This window comes from Syngnathus floridae, chromosome 9 (genome assembly GCF_059516105.1).
Source record: "Syngnathus floridae isolate MCC-2025c chromosome 9, RoL_Sflo_1.0, whole genome shotgun sequence".
Taxonomy (NCBI): Eukaryota; Metazoa; Chordata; class Actinopteri; order Syngnathiformes; family Syngnathidae; genus Syngnathus; species Syngnathus floridae.
Genome location: NC_142421.1, coordinates 7,637,132 through 7,657,615, shown reverse-complemented (window position 1 = coordinate 7,657,615; position 20,484 = coordinate 7,637,132). Strand labels below are relative to the sequence as shown.

At 39.6% G+C, this 20,484-nt stretch overlaps 2 protein-coding genes across 3 annotated transcripts; one reads left to right on the top strand and one right to left on the bottom strand.

The window, feature by feature from the left end:
* Nucleotides 1–452: 452 nt before the first annotated feature.
* On the top strand, nucleotides 453–20,483 carry mcph1 (microcephalin 1). 2 transcript variants are annotated; one of them, XM_088385298.1, is made up of 16 exons: nucleotides 453–579; nucleotides 996–1,056; nucleotides 1,127–1,218; nucleotides 1,511–1,629; nucleotides 1,717–1,801; nucleotides 2,016–2,127; nucleotides 2,212–2,343; nucleotides 2,426–2,497; nucleotides 2,629–3,602; nucleotides 3,690–3,762; nucleotides 4,212–4,315; nucleotides 5,988–6,025; nucleotides 6,148–6,310; nucleotides 6,401–6,478; nucleotides 19,525–19,765; nucleotides 19,864–20,483. In XM_088385298.1, exons 2-16 carry the CDS (start codon nucleotides 1,014–1,016, stop codon nucleotides 19,914–19,916), a joined length of 2,379 nt encoding a protein of 792 aa, XP_088241424.1. In that variant the 5' UTR covers nucleotides 453–579; nucleotides 996–1,013; the 3' UTR covers nucleotides 19,917–20,483. The 2 variants fall into 2 exon arrangements, with proteins under 2 accessions (XP_088241424.1, XP_088241423.1); XM_088385297.1 differs by having other exon boundaries at nucleotides 2,629–3,762.
* Nucleotides 6,681–16,509, bottom strand: angpt2a (angiopoietin 2a). Its single transcript, XM_088385299.1, has 9 exons — nucleotides 16,024–16,509; nucleotides 13,855–14,010; nucleotides 12,610–12,731; nucleotides 12,276–12,514; nucleotides 11,168–11,295; nucleotides 10,586–10,687; nucleotides 10,282–10,448; nucleotides 9,579–9,709; nucleotides 6,681–8,832 (listed from the first exon to the last, which is right to left on the bottom strand). The coding sequence occupies exons 1-9, from the start codon at nucleotides 16,300–16,302 to the stop codon at nucleotides 8,672–8,674; spliced, it is 1,485 nt and encodes a 494-aa protein (XP_088241425.1). The 5' UTR covers nucleotides 16,303–16,509; the 3' UTR covers nucleotides 6,681–8,671.
* Nucleotide 20,484: the final 1 nt, after the last annotated feature.

Here is a 20,484-nt window from a genome sequence, read left to right as displayed (position 1 = left end):
GTGGGATTTAGAAGTGACTTGCCCACCATTCGTTTGCTCATGTGCATCACACATAAGCACACGCGCTCCTTCGCGCGCGCGCGCACGTACATACGCACAAGCACACAAACACGCAGGCACGCGCACGTACGCTCACGTACAATTATTTTAGCAATATTAACCATGTAAATTAGTTTGTGGGCGAAACAGCCTATTTAAAATGTTAAGTACATATGCTTTTCCTCAGGATGACGCATTGAAGACTGTTTTGTGTTTGTTATGATTTAGAAGGTAATAGTTGACCGATATTGAAATTTCTGTAGCAAATTTTTTTTATAAAAGTAAACAGCGAGGATGTCATTCATGATTTTTTTAACCGCAACTCTTTCTTTGGTTATTAAAGAATAAAAACAAAATTTAAAAAGTATTTCATCACGTTTAAAAAAACTTCATTCACGGCCCTTTCCTGGTGACGTCGAGACCTCTCCCCCAATCACCGGAGAGTATTCCACAATCCAATGTCCCTCAAACTACGAGCGCGAATTCATACCGGATCCTTTGTCACGTTTGGGCTATATTTGAAGCCCATTGCCCCTGAAAGTAAGTACACGACAAACGACTGAGTGGATACAACCATTTGTGTTGTATTGTTGGTATTCAAGACACTTTAATCCATCGTGTCAGGATAGTGCGGAAGCCATTAACAGAAGAGTTAGCTCATGCTAACTCTCGTGAAAGTTAGCTAAGGCTAAGCTTGATGATTAATACCCTAGTTATGACGAGTATGTGTCAAACCATACACACGTATCTGTAATGTTCAGACTTATTTGTTACTCTTCTTGGTTGTCGTTGTTGCCTCTTGTGTTTATTAACTTGTGAACGAGCAATTTCCTGTGTCACAGTGTTTACAAACCCCCCTTCAAGTCAAACCTATCGAGATTGCAGTAAAAACAAACAAACAAACAAACAAACAAACAAACAAAAAGTCAGCATGCTTATCAATTGTTTTTGTCAAGGGGAATTGAAAGCTGAAGATGCCAGTAATGACTACAGGCATCAATGACACAGTTCTTAAAGGTAAATACATCCTCAGCACCACACAATAAAACACACTGTAGGAATTCATGGCTTAAAATGCCTTTTCCAGATGTCGTTGCCTTTGTGGATGTGTGGTCATCTGACAAGAGAGCCAACTGTTCAAAACCTTTTATTCAGCAGCTGCAGGAAATGGGAGCTCAGGTAATATGTCAGATTCACTTAAAAAAAAAAGGCAATTTCCAAAGAAGTATCGCATCACTTGTATGACAAACAAGATTCACAATGTTTACCTGCACAGTTCATAAAGGTATTATTGCGGTGACAGTTGTCAATGGAACAGAATTCTTCAATTTCATGTTGTCAAAATGTTTAAAACACAAATAGGAGGTCCCTCAGTGTAAATGTTTTGTCTCTCAGCATTCACACAGCTTTGTTGTAAGAAGCACAGACCGTGAGTTACAAAAGTTATTGACAAGACATTTACTCATTACAGGTATCAAAAACATTCAATAAACAAGTCACGCATGTGGTCTTTAACAATGGTCATGCTGCCACATGGAAGAAAGCCAAAAAGAGTCATGTGAAGCTCGTCTCTGTTTTGTGGATAGGAAGGTATGTAAGCATGACTCTCTTGGCATTAAACTACTTTTGTTTCTAAATTGTATGTATTGATTGTTTTGTCGTTGAAATGATCTCCAGATGTCACGACGACGGCGTGCTGGTAGATGAAGAATTGTATCCTGCCCTAAATGATGAAAGCAATCTGGTATTATGGAACAAGAAAGTACGTAGATTCATTTTGAAGTCATTTCATGTGTTGTTGTTTGTACAATTGCCAACTGATGGCCGGCAAAAGTTATTCTTCTCTCAATCTGTGAAAGCAAAATGAGGTTTTTGAATCCTATTCTGTTAATGTTATGTTGTTTTCACTTCCACCTAAAACACACACACTTGTGTTGTATCATGTTGATATCATGTTTGTGTTTGAATTGGTATAGCATCGTTGCATGCTGCCCAGAGACTGTCCAGTGAGAACGACAGAAAATGACAGACGCATGAAAAAGAAGTTAGATAAACTGATGAAAGACATCATCCCCAAGAAAACAGTGGGTAAAGAAAATATACTTTTTTATGTTTTTAAACTTCTCCAAACCAGAAAATATAATTTATCTTGTAAATATTCCTCTTCCACAGTCCCAGATGATTCACCTATTATTATTGATGAAGACAGTGGAACTTTGTATAGCCCGTCATTTAAAAGAGCTGAATACATGGCAGAACGCTTGAAACGCATGAAAGAGCAGCATGAAAATATCTCACCCACAGGTATACATCTCTACACATGTGAACTGATGATTTCCAAAACTTTGAATACATTCTGAAAAGAATTACATCATTGATTTTTCAGCCTCACAAATGTCTTCATCATCACAAGTGGAGCCCCCACTGGGGACCTCACCGACTGTCCTCAGATTTTTTTGTAAGCCAACCAAGAAAGGAAAAAATGATCTTCAAATATATTGTTTGTCATTTGCATTATTACTGTTTATTTGTGTCATAATCCACATAATTTCACTTTTGCACACTTTAACCCCCCCCTCCTTCCTATAGGTGAAAATTCTGATGAGGACTCTAGTCCATCTGTTGCTGAGCTTGGTTACTCCCCTAACAAGAGTCAAGTATGTAACACTATGGAGCAGAACAAGCTGGACAAACCCGTCAGCAAGGACCTGGAAAAGCCTTGGCTCTCACCCTGCCGTGACGTTTCAGAACGCCCGTCCATTAGTCCTTTGAAGATGGTTGAATTAACATTGGATGAGGAAGAAGGGAAGACACCAGGAAAGCAAAGGACAGCCTCAGTAACAGAATCACCAATTCAGAAATCTAAATCTGAGGAAGGGGAGACACCAGAAAAGCAAAGGACAGCCTCAGTAACACAACCACCAATAGAGAAACCCAAATTAGCAGGAGTCGTCTCTTGCAATAGAAAGCGAAGGTCACAGAGGCCTTCCTGCAGTTCTCTTGATAAAACGATGGAACCGACAATTGACAAGTCTGATGAGGGAAGGTCAAATATTCCCTGGGCAGAAGTCAAGAACAAGAAGATTCCTCATGTGGTGGACTCCGTTGGCCACATACTGGGTGACACGCTATTTAACGACCAGTCAAAGCTATTAAGCAAGCCAACACAAGGCAGACGTTCTCTTTCAGCACTTGCACACTCTTTTAGTTCATCCAGCAAATCTCACAATCTTGCCTTGAATTCCCCTGATGGAGAGGATGAAGTGTTTGATGACTTCTTCTCTTCAGCTAGTCACCACAAAAAGTTCTTTTTGCCCATTTTGCCTGACCTGACAGATATTAACATCTACTCTGAGTTGAACTATGTTCCAAAGAAAGGAAAACAAAGGAGTTGGAAAAGTGCTTCTACAGAAACGAAGAGCTCAAAGAAGAGGAAAGTAGCGAGCAGTGAACACTGTTGCAGGCCGCAGTCTGATGTCAATGTCTGTCCACAAAATAATGTCAAAGAGAATCTACCTGCTTTCGATCATTCAAGTGGGACCCAAACACTGGCTTCCAAACGTGTAAGGCAAAGCATTTTACCATTTGTAGGCATCAGTGAAGACGCATCAAGGCTTCACAAAAAATCTCTCACGCTTCATCCAACAAAGCCAACAGAGACAATGTCAACCTTGGAGCCAGAAAAGAACTCTCGTCTTCGTCATTTGTCTGACGGTTTTCAAAGTGAGTAGCAGGGATGGTCAGACCTTATAAATTACACAGTGTGTGAATAACAACAGATATCACTTATTTGCAATACAATTAGATATAATTAAGCTGTTTTAATGGGATTATATAATGAACATTTAAGTACATTCGTGACTCTTTCCTAAAGGCCAAGGATAGCTCAAAGGCAAGGGCAAAACAATTATTGTTTTTTACAAATAAAAAAAGAAGAAAATTGTAAAATACACAAATGTAAATGATCTGGCATGGCACCTGGAGTCCAAGCAAATTCCGGGGAGGAAGCGCCCCTGCTTTCCCTTCCTCGAGCTCTGCCAGTGTTAAACATTCTGAATGTCTCTTAATATTCTTATGAAGTCTCCTGGCTCTTTTTATGTGGAAGTTCTGTTGCAGTTTGAAGTCTGACAACGGCTTCTTGAATGTTCTTTTTTACTTTGTTACCCATGTAGGAGGAGGAAGCGAAAGTACTGCTCCAGCTGCTTCAACAGATGAAAACCAGGAGAAGCCCAATAAGCATACCTGCTCTTTTTTTCAAAACATCAGCAAAGCAAAGGTACTAAGAATATTTAAATCAGCTATATCTGATATTCACAGTTCCTCACATTTCCCATAAAATAGAGCAGAGCTGAGTTGTTGCCATTTTAATTCTGTCTGGTTCATGTAAAAAGGAGACATTGCCACTTTTTCACAGGACTTTTGATGGTCATTTGTTGGACTTCAAGTATTTACCCTGCAGCCCCAAAGTATGATATAATCACGTCATCCATTGTATTCCTTGATACAGACAGTTTCGGATGCACACCAGCCATGTTTAGATCGAGTATTTCCTCGGTAGGGCTGCATCTCGCCAAGGGGCTTCTGTCCGTCTGTCTGGTCTTTGGGTTTTCCTGTGTTTTGCTTTTGTGATGATAGAATATAACTTCCTCGTTTGTGAAATGCACCTGGCCTTTGTTTTCTTTATGGCGTAAACCTCAACATGCCACAGCTGGAGAAAGCTAAACATCACATCCAATACCCCGAGGGAGAAATATTAAATGTTTAAAATGTAATCTGATCATAGCTAGGAAGCTTTTATGGCTGCACCGTAAAGATCGTGAGGTAACATAACACAGGGGTCCTTTAGAGGTCAGTTGTTAAATAGAAATGATCTATCCTGTTGTAAATAAACGCGAGCAGAAGTGTTGGTGGTCACAAGCTCCGTAATGTAATTTTTCTCCTCCATATGTTTCAAGAGTGATTTCATCTTGTAATGTGATAAGCTGTGCAGAAAATGGATAGATGGATGGAAGTCTTGCTGCCTTTGACGACTTGTGCCACAAAGCCATTTGATGATTTTTTTTCGCTGGCCAGCTTCCTTGTCACTCTTTGATTTACTCGAATAGCGTCATTCTCAAGACGTCAATATGACCTCGTCATTCATTGATGAAATTCCTTAGCTTTTGCTTAGGGGCAATTTGTTGCAGGCTCATTATTTGCAACCTTCTCTTCCTTTGCAAGAGATGACCCAACGGTCTTTTTATGCAAATGTTAGTCTGAAAGGATCAAGAATGAAGTATTATTAATGATGCCGTTTATCAGCAGCACACATCACGCTACTGGGCAAGTGTGGAGTAGCAATTGTGATGTGTTGGTGATTCTTCTTATCAGTATTGATGGGATGTTGGAGCAGGGGTGAGGTCAGGAGAGGTGGGTCGATACCACACTTTGATTGGCAGCCTGCTCTTGGCCCTTCCAGCTGGGGGACCAGATATCAGAGAACTGTTTGTAACCGCTTTGAATTATTGTATGTCAAGGAAGAAATTGAATTGTCATGCCCTCGTGTGACAAGTTTGCACTTCTGCTTCTGTGCCCATTATTGGCATCTAATGCCTTTTTTTTGTCCACTTCGTTCATATACATTTGACATAGTTATTAGAGTTGCTCAGTCTGGTCTTGTTAGATGATGATCTGTGTGTCAATGCAAACTAATGGACCCTGACAGAAAATATTTAAAGCACTCTGAGCTGTTTTTTGTGCCAGTTTCTCTACTTTTATTTTTTTTAATTTTGTGCCCCCACGCATTTATTAACACTTAGATCTGGTTTATGCTGGCACACAGTCACACATACAATATGTGCTTATTGAACATGAGGTGTAAAATATCTCACTCATACTTTTTTTACTGGCTGGGAGCCTGCAGTGGAAATAGATAATGACCAATTATGTTTATCCCACTTGTCTTGCAGGCGGCAAGAACCCTGGTAATGACGAGCATGCCCACTGAGTAAGTAGTGCTTGAGAATATATTCACATACACATGCTTAAGTTGAACGCCAATAGCCATTTAAAGCAACGTGTCGCAATAAGTGAATCTTTACTACTTTGACCATTGTTCATTTCTCCCAGGAAACAAAACATAGTCGCTCAGGTTGTGACGACATTGGGTGGGTTTTCTATCGCTGATCGAGTTTGCCCCAGTGCAACTCATGTGATTTCTGGGGAACACCGCCGGACTTTGAATGTTTTGCTGGGCATTGCTCGTGGCTGCTGGATCCTCTCCTTTGAATGGGTATGTTCTTTGTCAAGGCACCAATCACAGCATCATATGCAGATTACAGACTTGATTGTTTTGAGATGCATTTTCAATATTCCTGAATAGATTCTGACATGCTTGGAGCAAAGGCAGTGGATTCCAGAGGAACCGTATGAACTTTCCGAGCTGTTTCCGGCAGCACAGGTGCGTACCAGTATCAACTTGGTTTGGATGTTGTATGACATTTTGATTTTTGTTTTTGGCTGCAGCTGTATTTTTTTTATATTTCATCTTTTATATTTCAAAGATGAAATAGAAAAATAAATACAGCAGCAACCTGTTATGCTTAATTTTTTGTCTGGTTCGGTCTCTCTTTGACAAAAGTTTTCTTCAATTGTTGAATTGAATTATTTTTTTATTCATCCTCCACATAAATAAAGATCCTCAGGGGACAATATGAACTCAAACACAAAATTACAGATCCTAAAAATAAAATATAAAAAACATTCAAATAGAGTTCAGAAATTCACCCACTTGTCAAACAATCTTAACCATGTGCATCGTATTTCTTTTGTGGATACTGAATGGCCCCAGGTATACTAGATCAAGAACATACTACTGGTTAAAAGGACAAGTATGAAATATTAAAGCAATGGAAAAATAGCTATGCATGTGCTTCTGTTGCGTCTCTCAATTCACATTTTCTTAGTTACTATAGCTTCAGGCTTTTCCGATCATAATTTAGATTCAACTTGCACTTTAAATAAAACTTTTATATTCTGTACTTTCTGACAAATGCAGTTGAAATTTAATTTTGTGCTGTGCAGCATCTGCTGTCATTTCTCATATTCACAATCCAAAGCATTTGTGATGCTCCCCTCACTGGCACTTCAATTGTTCATAAATGCAAGACGGAGGAAGTCAATGCATGTGCTGCCTGCTAGTTTCTATTGCCAGCCATCCATTTTCAGTCAGCTTGTTTTTCCTGAAGTATCCTGTGAGAAATGTGGATGTTGCCTCTTCCTGAACTCATGAGTCACTGTCCTCTGCTGCCACAGCGAGCAACGACAGACTCTTGACATGGACAAATGTCAGCAGATTTCTGTCGTGATAGATTGTTGTGTTGTTTGCAGAACCACTTGCATGTCTTCTTTTTCGTCAAATTGTAGTTTTGATAAACTATGCAGCCCCTCCACCACTGAAAAGTAGTTGGACTTCACGAAGTAACGTTTGAAATACCAAAGGTGACCTTACAAATGTCATCTTGAAATATGTACATTATCATAAAAACTCAGTTTTGAGGGAGAGCGAGAGATTCAAATGAATCATGATATAAATAAAGATATATTTTCCCCAAAGCACTGCTCATGTGCAATATAATTGCTAGTCGGCTAGCAGCTCACACTCAGGTGATGTGATGATGCAATGGAACTAGTAGAATAAAACCTCAAATAATTCAGCACATAAATAAAACATATAATGTACTCTAGTGAATACATTCACTAAAAGAAATTTAATCCTAACTGAGATTCTCAGTGACATATCTAATCAGCTTTTTAGACTTCAACAGAAACCATACAATGTTCATGTTGTACCACAGCCTCTATTTCTAGGAAGTGTCATTGGCGTTCATGGCTGAAACACTGAACACTGCTAAGTTTATATCAACATATATATTACTAAGTAAATGTACACTTTAACCACACAGTAAACATACAGTGTAATTTCAAATTGAAAAAAGGAATAAAGCCCATTTTAATTTAGTTCTCTTTCATGCTTGGCCCGTCGCACACCGTGGCGATGCTGCCAAATGCAACTGAACTGGGCAATTGTCAACAAACAACAGTTGGTGACTCACACCAGATCGCTACCTCCTGGTGTTTTCATTGCAAAGCATTTTGAGGAGCCCCATGTGTTATACTATATTAAGTGTATTGAATAATGAATAATATTGTGTCGATTGTCAAGGAATAAATGCATTTCCTGTGCCACTGTGGTTATATTATGATGGTAATGGGAGGAGAAATGAAGAAGACGGTGAAGTCTTTTGAGAGGCTGTGGGTAATAATTGCCCCATTCATTGGCTGCACTTCTGCATTTCAGCTACACTCTCCACTACCCAAAAGTGCATATGAAATTATAAATTCAGAAAAGTTCAGTATGGTCTTCTTGTCTGTCAGCCGGCTCTGGTTTCAAAAGCTGATGTGAGAAAACACCCCAACAGTTGAATCACATTCGGCCGCATCTCGGTGTGCAGCGTGCCATAGTTGAACCATTTTGGGTTCCGATCATTAAGAGTTGATTTTACCAAATAGTATTTCCCCCATTAGTCCTCTCAGGAATGTCGTGAAGTGCTTTAGGCTCCATCTTGTTCAGTGCCCATTGAAATGGTTCAATTTAGAAGTCTGCTGGCCTAATCATCATAGATGTGGTCTTCAGTGAATATCCTGAACCCTTCCAGTAGTACCATTTAATGCCATTGAAGCGATTGGAGTTTTGGCCTCGCTGGTAATACATGCCATTTAAATTGGACGGTCCACAAGCATCAAACCACCAACCTAAAACACAAAGAACAAATGTAGAGTACACTTAGTGATGATTTTGACTTTAAATAGGAGATGATTTATTGTATTGGTAGGTCCAGATGTATTTGGTTTAATTTGTAGAATGACGCTTGTATACTTTGCAGCCCGAGAACACGTAGTCTGTTATTTGCCCTCCGCCATCCTGCTTTATAGAATTTGTCATTTACTTAAGGATTATGTTTGTTTATATAAAGATTTCATCCCACATAATGGACAGCGTCATGTTGCCAGACTTTGTTCTCTTTTTCTTAGCTGTCAGTAGCCATGAATGATATGCATGGAAAGAATTCCATGTGAGACAGACCCCATGGGAAAAAGGACCCGGTTTGGGCTTTTTTGCTTTTAGGCTCACTTAGATGGAGCCCAAATACAGAGGCAGGCAAAATTTCTGGCTGCAGAGTCACTTACAAGGCAATGGAGGGAGGACCTTTAAGCAACAAAAGAAGAAAGAGAAACTCTGTTCCCAGGCTCTTTAATGTCAGCGCTTGTAGTGGCTGAATTCCCTCAAGAGTTGATCAGTGATTAACTCTGGCTAATTGTGCTCTTTGGCTTGGCCAGAAGAAACGGGAGTCCTTATAATGTCCGTCCAAAATTTTAGGAAAGTGCCAAGATACATTTAGCAGAGTGGGGGCTTTAAAATTCTGGCATCCAGCCCGTCGTGCTGCAATTAATGCATTGTATCAAACGCATTGCACGTTCTGTCAGAATAAATTTCTTACCCCCTGTTGTCAATTGTGAGCATTTGCAAACACATTTGTCATTGTCTGCATCCTTTGTACTGAAATCACTTCCTGGCTGACCGATGCTGCTTATTTTGCCTGCTGTTCCACTGTAGCCTTTAAAGTGTATCCTGTAAAGTGGAAAAGGAAAAATTAAGGAAGTAGAAGAATGAAGTCGAGAACCCTTGTTCCTCAAAATACAACGGACATACCTTCTTATAACAAACAGCCGCTCTGACTGGCATGCAGGGTTATAGAATGGATAAGGGCATATTCTTTATCTATACCCTGAACCCCCCCTTGTGTAAAATGAAGTGCCAACATACCAACAAACTTCTGACATCCAGCGACTTGTCAATTTTTTGCTTGTGACGAAAAATCTATCCAGGCACTTTTTGTGATTTTTTTTTTTTTTTAGCTAGTAGCAATATCCACTTTGAATAAATTAGCAAAGATGCTAAAGAACATTACGTATATTTTTGTCAGTGTTTAAAAACCCGAGGCTGTATTCATAGTCTATTCTGTAATCACATTTGAATGAAAACAGTGAAACAATTTGTATTAAAGCTGGCAGATTTCTGAGCCAGTGTTCAGCACCTTTTTGGTTGCCTGAAGCGTAAACAATGTATCACTTAAATGCCAACTAGTATTTGTTATGTTTCTCATCCAGTGTAGTTAATTGGGTGATGTGCACTCCACTCACCTGTAGTTTTGTCCTTCGCCATCAAGTGAGAATTGATCATACAGGGAAAAAGCCGAGTTCCCTTCCCAGTCACTCAATTGGATCCTGAGGCTGTAGGAGTGCTGACTTGTCAGCCTTGATACAAATTCATTTCCTATCCAAAATTCGCCTGAAGGATCTCCAAAACCCTGTGCAAAGACACACAAGCAACTTCAATCAAGCATCAACAGGGGAACTAACTACTCTGAGAAGTTAGAATTAAACCCGTAGCCAAGGTGATGTTTTTTTCTCAAGAAAAGTATTTCCTTTTCTTCCCGCTTCTTACCTTTTTATACTCTTGCCACGTACGATGAAAGTCAACACTGCCATCAAAGCGTTTTTGTAGCATTGTCCAGCCACCTGCCTCAGTTTCCATGTCACAAAAAGCCTGTAAACAAAAAGAAAAGTTGGTTAAGGAATAATTGCAAATCGTTAAATTTCCATCTCTTGCAAATGCCCATTTTTAACTGGACACTGACACCTTATTTTATTTCAAGTTAGACACTTAAAGTCAATCTCATTGAATGTTAAAGTCCAGTAAACACTGAAAAGTAAAGTGTTTCTAAGGAGATCACAGTTTTAGCTGAAGCATGCAGATCATCACTGGGGTTGTCTGGACGTTTTAGTTTTTCTGCTGTTTGAACAGTTAATCCAATGCTGCCCTGTGTGCAACTTATGTAAGGGTGGGCCAGTCAAGAGAACTTGTTGCTGAGCACAAGAGAATGCATTCCTTTGGAAAACTGACTTCTCACGTAAAGAAAAAAAAAATGCAGCTTTCCATATCATTTCACACACCACAAATGTTATCAGACAGTAATCTATCAATTTTATATTATTCAGTGGCAAAATATAACGGAATGTACTTCACCTTAACCTCCATTGTAGTATTGGGCAAAGTGAGAGTATAGACCCCACTCTTTGTGTTTCCTGACTTGAAGACGGCAGCGCAGTCCATGAATGTGGAGGGAGTATCCTGCATCATGGCAGCTTTTGTCTCTGCAATGTAGGAAAAAGTCTGGTTTGTTTTGCTGCAATGTAAATTATTTAGTGTACAGCTTGTTTAATGGTAAATTGAGGACATACATTTATAAGTATCAAAGGCATAAAGAGATACTTGCACCACATTTTGCAGAAAGCTCATTTCCATCCGTAGTCCAAATAATTGGAAATGTTCTTTCCTCAATACATAGCCATTTATATCTAAACCACTGGCAACAAAACTGAGTAAACCCCTCAGCGAAAATGTCCAAATTAGGCCCAATGAGCCATTTTCCCCTCCCTGATGTCTTGTGACTCATTATGTTACATTATAGGTCTCTGTTGTCAATGGATATCGGGTTTGTTAAATTTGGTGTTATCGCTTTCTCACACTCATACTGGTCACTGGAAGTTGAAAAACTCTTTGAGGATCTTTTTTTTGGTTTCCGTAAAAAAAAAAAAGTCATTCATAAGAAAGTCTGCAAATGGTTTGTTGAAGATAAGGACGTGGATTACTGGAACCATGTTCTGTGTTGAGGCGAGATCAAGATTAATTTACTGGTACACATGGTGACAAAGTGTGTGTGGCAAAAACCACGAGAGGAGCGCAATGACAAGAGTGCCTCGCCTTTAGTTGAGTATTGTTAGAGTGTCTTGGTGTAAGGACTCCATGAGTGCTGCTGACACTGGGTTGTTAAAATTCATTGAGAAATCCAGGAATGTCAAGACACACAGTGAAATAATGAAGCAAAATGGCTGTGTTTTGAGTTATTTTCAGGTCTACGTGTTCAGTGTTGTCCCATGAAAAATATTAAACTAATGTGAGGAGTGTACTCAACTCTGTATATGTGGATTAGGATTATATATGGTATATTTGCTAAAGTGAGTGGCAACAAAGGTTTTGAGGTGCTCCTCTTTTAGCCAATACTTGATCTCGCTGGCAGCCACATTTAGTTTATTCAGTCAATTTCTGTTGAAGTCTTTTCCTGGTCTCCTACCTTGGGCTGTGCCAGTGGAGAAGGTGTGAATGAGGTGATTCACAGTCTCCAGAAGCTCCTGTTGCTGATGCTGAAGGGCACTGTTGTTGGATGACACCTTGAGCAGCTGTTGCTCCAGCTCACCAATGATGGCCGTCTGCCTCTCTATTAGGATCTGAAGCTGGTCTTTTTCCAGTCGAAGCATCTTCTGCTCGACCTGCCTCTCCTCCTCCAACTCTTTTACTTTCTTTTCCAACAAGCTGAAGCAGTAGATAATTCAGGTTATTCGATAAAGTGTTTTTCTTTTTTGTGTCACAGTTTCATTTTGCAATTTCAGGTATCGTGATGTACTCACTTGTTTTTGTCGTTCAGTTTATTGATTTCATTGGTTTGGACAATAACTTGTTTTTCCAGTTTGTTTGTCGACAAAGAATTCTCAAGCAGTTGGCGCTCAAGTCGAGTTGTGTGATTAATAACCTGGAAATAAAAGAGGATCTCAAACAATCAATCCACCTAAACAACCAGTGTCTTTCAACTAACCCACAGTCCATTTTTTAATGATCAGAAAATGGGTGTAAGCGTGTTTGCGCATTGATCGAAGCAGACCCTCGGTTTTCTCACACACTCGCAGAAGCGTTGTTGCCATTGGTGATGCTCAGATCAAAGTAACTCACTAGTCCCGAGTGTTAGGAGCTATGTTAGGCACTGGGGAAAGTGTGTGTGTTATTAACGACGCCGTGGAGAAATACCGGTTACAAAAATAGGAAATTGGCTCTCTTAAGAATGTATGATGCAAAGGAATGCAGCGCATTGTTTGCATTGATATACAGTTAAGGTGACTGTTATGTAACTCGATTTTCAATTCTATTCCCTTGTAGTGAGAAACACATCTCAGGTTTGATGTTTAGTGCGCGAGTCAATACTGTGTGGACTCGTGTTCCCTGTTTGATGGGATTATTTTAACTCGAGTTTACACCTCTACAAACAGGCATTTGCGAAATGGAAATTTTATGACAGGAAAGCAACTGAATTCCAATGGAGCAGATGTACTTTAACTTTTGGAAACTTTCAACAAACACCGTGTATCCCCACAGACAGTATTGAACTAAATTCTCAGGTTGAGCACCTTGCCTGGATTTTTTTTTTCCCCCCAGTTTGAGGAAACTGAACTCAGCAAAAACCAGCTTGTTTACGTGGAATCTACTTGTACTTCTCCAATGATGTGTTTGAACAGACGGATGTCTGATTGTGACAAACTGATAGACTCTTTCTGTGGGAATACAAGTGTGCTAATAACAGGAAATGCTCCTCTGTTGGCTCACATAAGGTCGTTGATGTTAAGCGACAATAATAAACTGACAGGTCCATTCCTGTTTTTACATACATTTGAAAAATATCAATATACAATTCTGCGTAGTGTAATGCAAAAAAGGTTTTATTGGAACCAAAATGGTGTCAACTCAGGTTTTGTGACGTGAAATCGAAGCATGAAAAGTAATTATATAATCAGAGGTGTAGTATTGCTATTTTAGTTTGTGTGAAAGCAGTACAAGCCAATATTTGCTGTTTTTCTTTCTAACCAGTTAAAGTAGTCTCTCACCTGCGCTTCCACATTGGTCAGTTTCCTTGATTGCTCTGCAGTTTGACTGAGTAGGTTTGTTCCTATTTCAATCATTGTAGCTGTGTGATTTTGCACTGCACTCTGTTGTATTTGGACCATATCCTGCTTCATGCTCTCCTGGATGTAATTCTGTAGCTGTGGCACAAATGAAAGATTAAAATGAATCAACCACAATCGAAACAATCAAGAGTGTGCAGTGTAACATTACCTCTAAGGACAAACTAATGGCATCAATTTCCACTTTGACCCCTTTACTATCTTGTCTCAAAGCCTAAAGCTGTCTCCATTTTTTACAATATCAATTTATAAAACAGAATGATTATTAATACACAATATTATATTTTATATTGTGATATAAGCATCACAAATCAGTGTATCATCATGACATGATCACTCTATAGCAAACACTTGAACCAAATGCGTATTACAATAGTCTTTAGCCTCAAGATGGGAAAAGGTCACCGTTTTAATTTTAACTCGATATGTTCTTATGTACCTTACGGTATTCCGGATTTAGACCAAGACCAATCATTAAGTTATTTCCTGCATGGTGTTCCTGAGTGCCAATCAGGTCACACGACTCGTAAACAGGATGGAAGTGTTGAGTGAGGAGTTACATCCTTCATGACACCATGACGTGTTAGAGCTGCAAGCTCACCTCAGCTGAATATATATATTTTCCTTATCTGCATGGAGTTGGCTTTTTTTTTTTCAAATTTCTTGAAGCTTCAGTTAGGGTGCATTTAATTTCTCATCATCTCCTCGCGGCTGTTCCTTGTGACACATCCACGGTTATTGAGGGGCCTTTTGAATTGTTGTCAGGATGTCTTGTTTACAGCTAATGATCTAATCAGTTGTTGATTCCGCAAGGCCTCCGAGTCATCCGGTAAAAAAAATGACTGTGTTCCTCTGTCACACGTAAAACGTAACATCACTTCCCCCAGCTGCTCATATGCAAAGGCGACTTTGAAGAAATTCATTAGAAATACTTTTATTATTTGCTGCGATTACTTAATAACCTCACGTTACTTCTTTAACTGGCTCAGGTATGCACGATAATTCCCACCGGAATTTTATGAATGGTGTCAGACTTCATGACTTAAATCCAAGTTAGTTAGATGAAATACACCAAGCTGTTATGGTTGAGTTTAGTTTGGCACTGAACTGGAGGAGCTCTTTGTTGAGATGCCAGTGCTCGTGAGGGGTAGAGCTATACACACTGCTGTTTGGTGATTGGTTGAATTAAAAGGGGAAGAAAAACAAACACTATTTAATAATATAGTGGGTAAAAACACTTTCGTATTATCAGAAAGTCAGCACACTGCCCTGTACAGTCCCTTTTTAACTTCCTTTAATTATTAGCAAATTAAATGGACGTCACAATGTTTACAAAGTCGATTCAGCAATCGCAGCAACAAATCACCAAGATTTCTATTTGATGAGCAGCTGAGGTTTAGTTGTTGAAAGCACATCAAAAGAATTCCCTGCTGAGCTGTTCTTTTGAAAGCATCGTCCCTTGCATTTTATTCCGAGAATGTGTTTGTGCACTCCGACTGTGAAGGACTCTTGTCTGCTCCTCTTTATTAATCACTCTCTGAAGAGCGAGTGTAAAAAAGGTCATCTGCGCTTTTATGTCTCAAGAAATGGTTCGGCACACTGAAAAGGACATATGCACCTGTCAATCTGACACCTGTTAAAAGAGTTTTCATCCCTCTGGACCTTTTGCAAAGAATACACGTCTGAGCCTATTTCAATGTTGTTTCATACTCAATCACACATTCACAATGTAAAAGTGCTTGTAGAGCATTGGTTAAATACAGGGATTAATATTGAGTGCTCCAAGATCATGACCACGTAGATCCGTTGCCTTTCTTGAGAGTTTTGAACCTGAGATCATTGTACGTGACCACAATTACTTCACAATTATCGAAAATAATACGATAAATGATTAAGTTACAAAACGTTGATATAACTCCCTGTACCTGTTTGACCTGGATGTGTGCATTTCCTAAAAGGTTTAGCTCGAAATCAGCTTAACTTGACAAGCATGTAGAAGAAGTTGAAATTGTTTGGCTCACAGAATGCTCATTTAATCCTATTACGTCTATTTCTGATGGTATGTGACATGATGGCTGCACGGGACTTTACCTTCAGCAACCACTGTGTGTTGTTCTCCATGACCATCTCTAGCTGTTCCAGCCTGTGCGCTGACTCTTCATTGTCTGCAGGCCCGTCCTTTTGGACTGGATAATTGTAGCCGTTGCTCGGGTTTTGGCAGTTCTCCTGCTCAGGGAGCAGAAAGGTATAGCTGCATGGGCCGTTTTGGATCTGATATTGTCTCTTGCCCGCGCTGCTGTCTGAACCCGTCCGATATCCCCTCCCCACACTTAGACAGACGCTTAAAACGAACAAGACGACGTGCATCATCTTCAGTGAACTTTCCTCTTCAGTTTAGTTTGTTCTGATCCTCAAAAAGTTTTTCTTTCAAATATTACTTTTCCCAGTGGCATCAAAGTGTAAATCCCCTTGAGATTCTGTAGAGTCCTTGAATGACCTTCAGTAGGAACATTAGAAATCAAAGGATCATTCTCACAGTTTACCGGTGCCCGACTGCATGCGTGGGTTTTTCATCAAGGCTCCAGCTACTTGTTTGAGCTGCCCTCGACACCCCCCGATTCGCTAACTGTGACTTTAACCACTCCCCCTTCCATGTGGCCACCCAGTGAAGCCCCTCATCTATTATAATGCACACCAACAACACATAGAGGGAGATGCACAAACTACACATTCGCTACTATATCCTACACAATGCCCACGTGTTTTTCCCTCTACTGGTTAAACAGCCACGCAGGATGCAGCTGTCCACCTCCGGCCGGCACTGTTATAGTCACAGTGGCAGCCAACAGTTCATTGAAAAATATTTGTGAGTGCTTCAAAAAACACGCTTAAGGTTTTTTTTTATGTGTGTGTGTGTATGATTTATTTGGTTTGTTTTTAAATGATGGATTAAAAACCACACGGTCACATTATCAACATCTCAGCAGCACAATGTCCATTGAACTGAAGTAAAAAAAAAAAACGTGGCAAATGCTGTTCAATACTATTAGTTCAGTACTGTATTTTTTTTTTTAAAGTACAATTTTATAAAGTGCTATTTTGCTCATTCTAAACCGCATTACTGTTGCTCTATGACTCTGTTTGACTTGTTTTAATTATATTTTCACACACAATAATGAATTATTTCATTTTCTATTCTACTCACCTTAGTTATCAAGTGGGTAACTGGAGCCTAACCCTGCTGAAAAGCAGCTTACACCTTGGACTGCTTGCCAGTCATAAGGAATAGTATGAAGTGAAATATTTTTCTCTCAAGGCCAAATTTTCTGACAGACATAAAAATGATTAAAAAAAATACAGCTGTCTAAAGATCAGAAATCCAATATTTACTGAATGTACACATGTTGTGAAAGACAATATTTTTCCGAAATCCCTGTCACCAGCGTATTTTTCTTTTGTTGTGTTTTTGAAAATTAATCAAACTTGTGTTTACTTTTTGCCAGGTGAATCCTCAGAAAAACAAAATCTACATTTGACCTCAATAGCACTGTTAATACTTCCATTTCTTGTGTGAAATGGATACCCATGTCTCCCTTGGGGACACACAGTCCAGAAAAAACACATGAGGATGTTTTGTCACAAACAACAAGAATGTGCCTTAATTGCATTCTGTATGCATTTGTTTCAGGAGATTCCCTCCTAAGGGCCCCTCATTTGAAAAGACTCATTTTCCTTAATCTCTCACACTTGAGTTTCACTTTTTCCCTCCGCAAGTCCAACTCGACCACACTACTTTCTTGGAGTTTCACAAATAGATTGAACCAGTGAAACAGAATTGCAGGAAGTCAGCTGATGTAATATTCTACAGTGAAGGGAAATGCTAAATATTGAAGGCACATTACAACAGAGGAGGAAGTGCATGTCGTCATTCCCCAAAAACAGTGACGTTGCAGGTGTTCATGCTGTTGTTGTGACTTTCGGCTTGCCACAGTTAATCTGAATCGCACTCATGGAGACGATTGGTATTTTAATCTTATTTCCACTGTTGCTTTCAAGTTTCCTTTCCACTAATCGTCTTATGTATGTACATGTACTGAACCACCCAACAATTGTCTTTTCATAGTATTTACATTAGTTTTTATGGGCACCAAAGTATGTTGTGGGCATTTTCTTAATTTAGAATACTGTCAAAGTCAGAACCTGGTGCCATCTTGAGCTTGTAGTTATTAGAGGGACATCCTCATTTTATTTTAATGGAAAGCTAAAATTGTGCTGTTCATGTGGCAAAGGTTTTATAATGGTTAGCTCGTAGCTGGATGCTCAAAGGTTCGATTCATGGTGAATGAACCAATTATTTTCCATGCCAATGTTGCCTGCATGAATGACGCAAGACTCTGAAAGCCCTTGACGTGCTAGCCAAGTTAGCTAACAATTCATTGTGCCAGGCATCAACAAAACTGCAAAGTTTCCTTCACAAAACATTTTTTTTAATCAGCTGAAATGTCGTACATACAAGCCTAGCAATACCTGCATGTTTTTTTTACCTTTTTTTCTTTCTAATCTTGCAGGTGTTGGAAGTACAACCTTTTGTTACAAGCGGCGGAACTTTACTGATTTCAACACTTGTCAGTCTTGAGCACAAACATCATTATTTCCAAGTGCCAAGGTTCTGCGAAAAACATGTTATTGCCACTCAAACACGAGTGATGTGTTTGTGTGTTTTGTTACAACAAAGTTTTATTATGTTCCATCTCTTCCTATTATGAACCAGTGTGCTTTTTCGTGCTCGTTTAGTCACACAATAGGACCCACATTAAGTGTTGAGTCGCTCCCCCCTGGAAGTACACAATATGGGTTCATGTTAACCTGACCCTGTCCCTGAACTCTTCGGGTCTATCCCTGATTACTTGATGTAAAATAAAACCGGTGTGAACATTTACAAAAGGCTGAAAGCCTTAGCGCTTGTTTCCTGGCATTCAACTCGCAATAGCGCAGATTGTCCCTTTCAGTTTAGTAAGTGACCCCTACTGGATACCAAACAATCCTGTGGTGAGAGCTCAGAGCTTCATTCATTAATCTCAGAAATACTTTCTCAAATAAATTACACTAAAATTTCGATTTGCCGTCTCGTATGAAGTTTTTCCCAAGGTAAATAACGGTTTTAAGCTTAAGAAAACAAGTGATGGTAGTTATAGTGTACTATATGTGCCCAAAACTACTAGTTAACAACAATAGGGCTTTCTCTCGTGAGACATTGAGCTTTGTAGGTTGAAAATTCCACAATTGGGCACAGACGATAGCTCAGGATGAAACTGGGCCAAATGTGAGGCCAGAAATGGATGTTCTTGAAACTGAGAGTCGCTAGCTGGTGTATATTCTGTTTGTTTGGCCATTCTTCATTTGTGAGCCAATAAAGATTGCATGTGGTCATGTGACTGCCAGGTTTGGTGAAATGAAGTCAACACTACCGCGGCTAATGCAGCTAATGGAGGGGATAGGAATCTGTGCTTCAGTCATTTCAAATGTATTATTATTATTATTGTTTATTGATAATTCAGATAATTTCAGATTTGGCACTCTATCTGTTCCCAGATCTGCCGTCTTCAGAGGCACCTATCTTCCGGGGACCATCATCAGCAGGACCTGTTCCAGGACCAACCGCCCATGTTTGTGTCTCAGCATTCCCAGCCGCCTGCTCCTAGTATGGTAGAGCTGATCCAGCTGTGCGGGGGTACAATCTGCAAAACTATACGTCAGGCCAGAATTTGCATAGGGAGGTACAGCGGCAGGAGACCCGTGGGATGTCGGATCCTGTCTGAGCAGTGGGTGCTTGGTAAGATGCATTTTGTGTAGGTCTTGATTCAAATTATACCCAATGAACCCACTTGGGAATGTGTGGTTTAATTATTTTTTTCTCTGCTTCCATTTCAGACAGCATCACTCATTTGAAGCAGCTTTCGTATGATAATTATGACTTGGCTTGAAAACTGCTCATTATGTTGCTGAAGATGCTGTATTTTCTCAAGTAGATGGCTGCTTAGTTCCAAGTGCATCATCTTTTATGGACAGATCAGCTAGCTAAAATGTTTCGCCATTATGAAAACAAAGGTAGTAAGTGGATTTTATTGTAGTTTTTTAATGCCAGACACTGACTTTAATTAACTGCCGAGTCTATTTAAATGCCTTACTTGGATTGGGTGAACTTGATAACTTCATTGTTGCCGAAAGAAATGTGAAGACATTTTCCTAACCAAAACAGCTACGCTTACTGATGCGTATATAAATGGTATCTGAAAGAAATCGAAGTGTGTTGTCGCATCTTGCAAATGACTTTCCTGGACAGTATTACAGAAGTTCTTTTATTATTATGCTGAGAAGGTCTTCAGTATTAATTAGGGTTGCCGACTCGCCGTAGGCTCTGGTGTGATGGTTTTATATTGATCTGTACATCCGTTATTGTTCCAGGGACCGACAAAACTTATTTGTTCTACACAATCTGCTTCAGATCTTGTAGCAGGTAATACGACTGTCTTAACAAATTTTACCTTTGAG

Excerpts from the sequence above, each read along its gene's own strand:
- mcph1 (XM_088385297.1), top strand. The coding sequence starts at position 1,014 with ATGCCAGTAATGACTACAGGCATCAATGACACAGTTCTTAAAG. Across the intron at positions 1,219-1,510 it reads TGCAGGAAATGGGAGCTCAG|GTATCAAAAACATTCAATAA; the intron begins GTAATATGTCAG and ends TACTCATTACAG. Across the intron at positions 2,344-2,425 it reads TGAAAATATCTCACCCACAG|CCTCACAAATGTCTTCATCA; the intron begins GTATACATCTCT and ends TTGATTTTTCAG.
- angpt2a (XM_088385299.1), bottom strand. The coding sequence starts at position 16,302 with ATGATGCACGTCGTCTTGTTCGTTTTAAGCGTCTGTCTAAGTGTGGGG. Across the intron at positions 12,732-13,854 it reads TGACCAATGTGGAAGCGCAG|GTTATTAATCACACAACTCG; the intron begins GTGAGAGACTAC and ends TTTTATTTCCAG. Across the intron at positions 9,710-10,281 it reads GGCGAAGGACAAAACTACAG|GATACACTTTAAAGGCTACA; the intron begins GTGAGTGGAGTG and ends TCCACTTTACAG.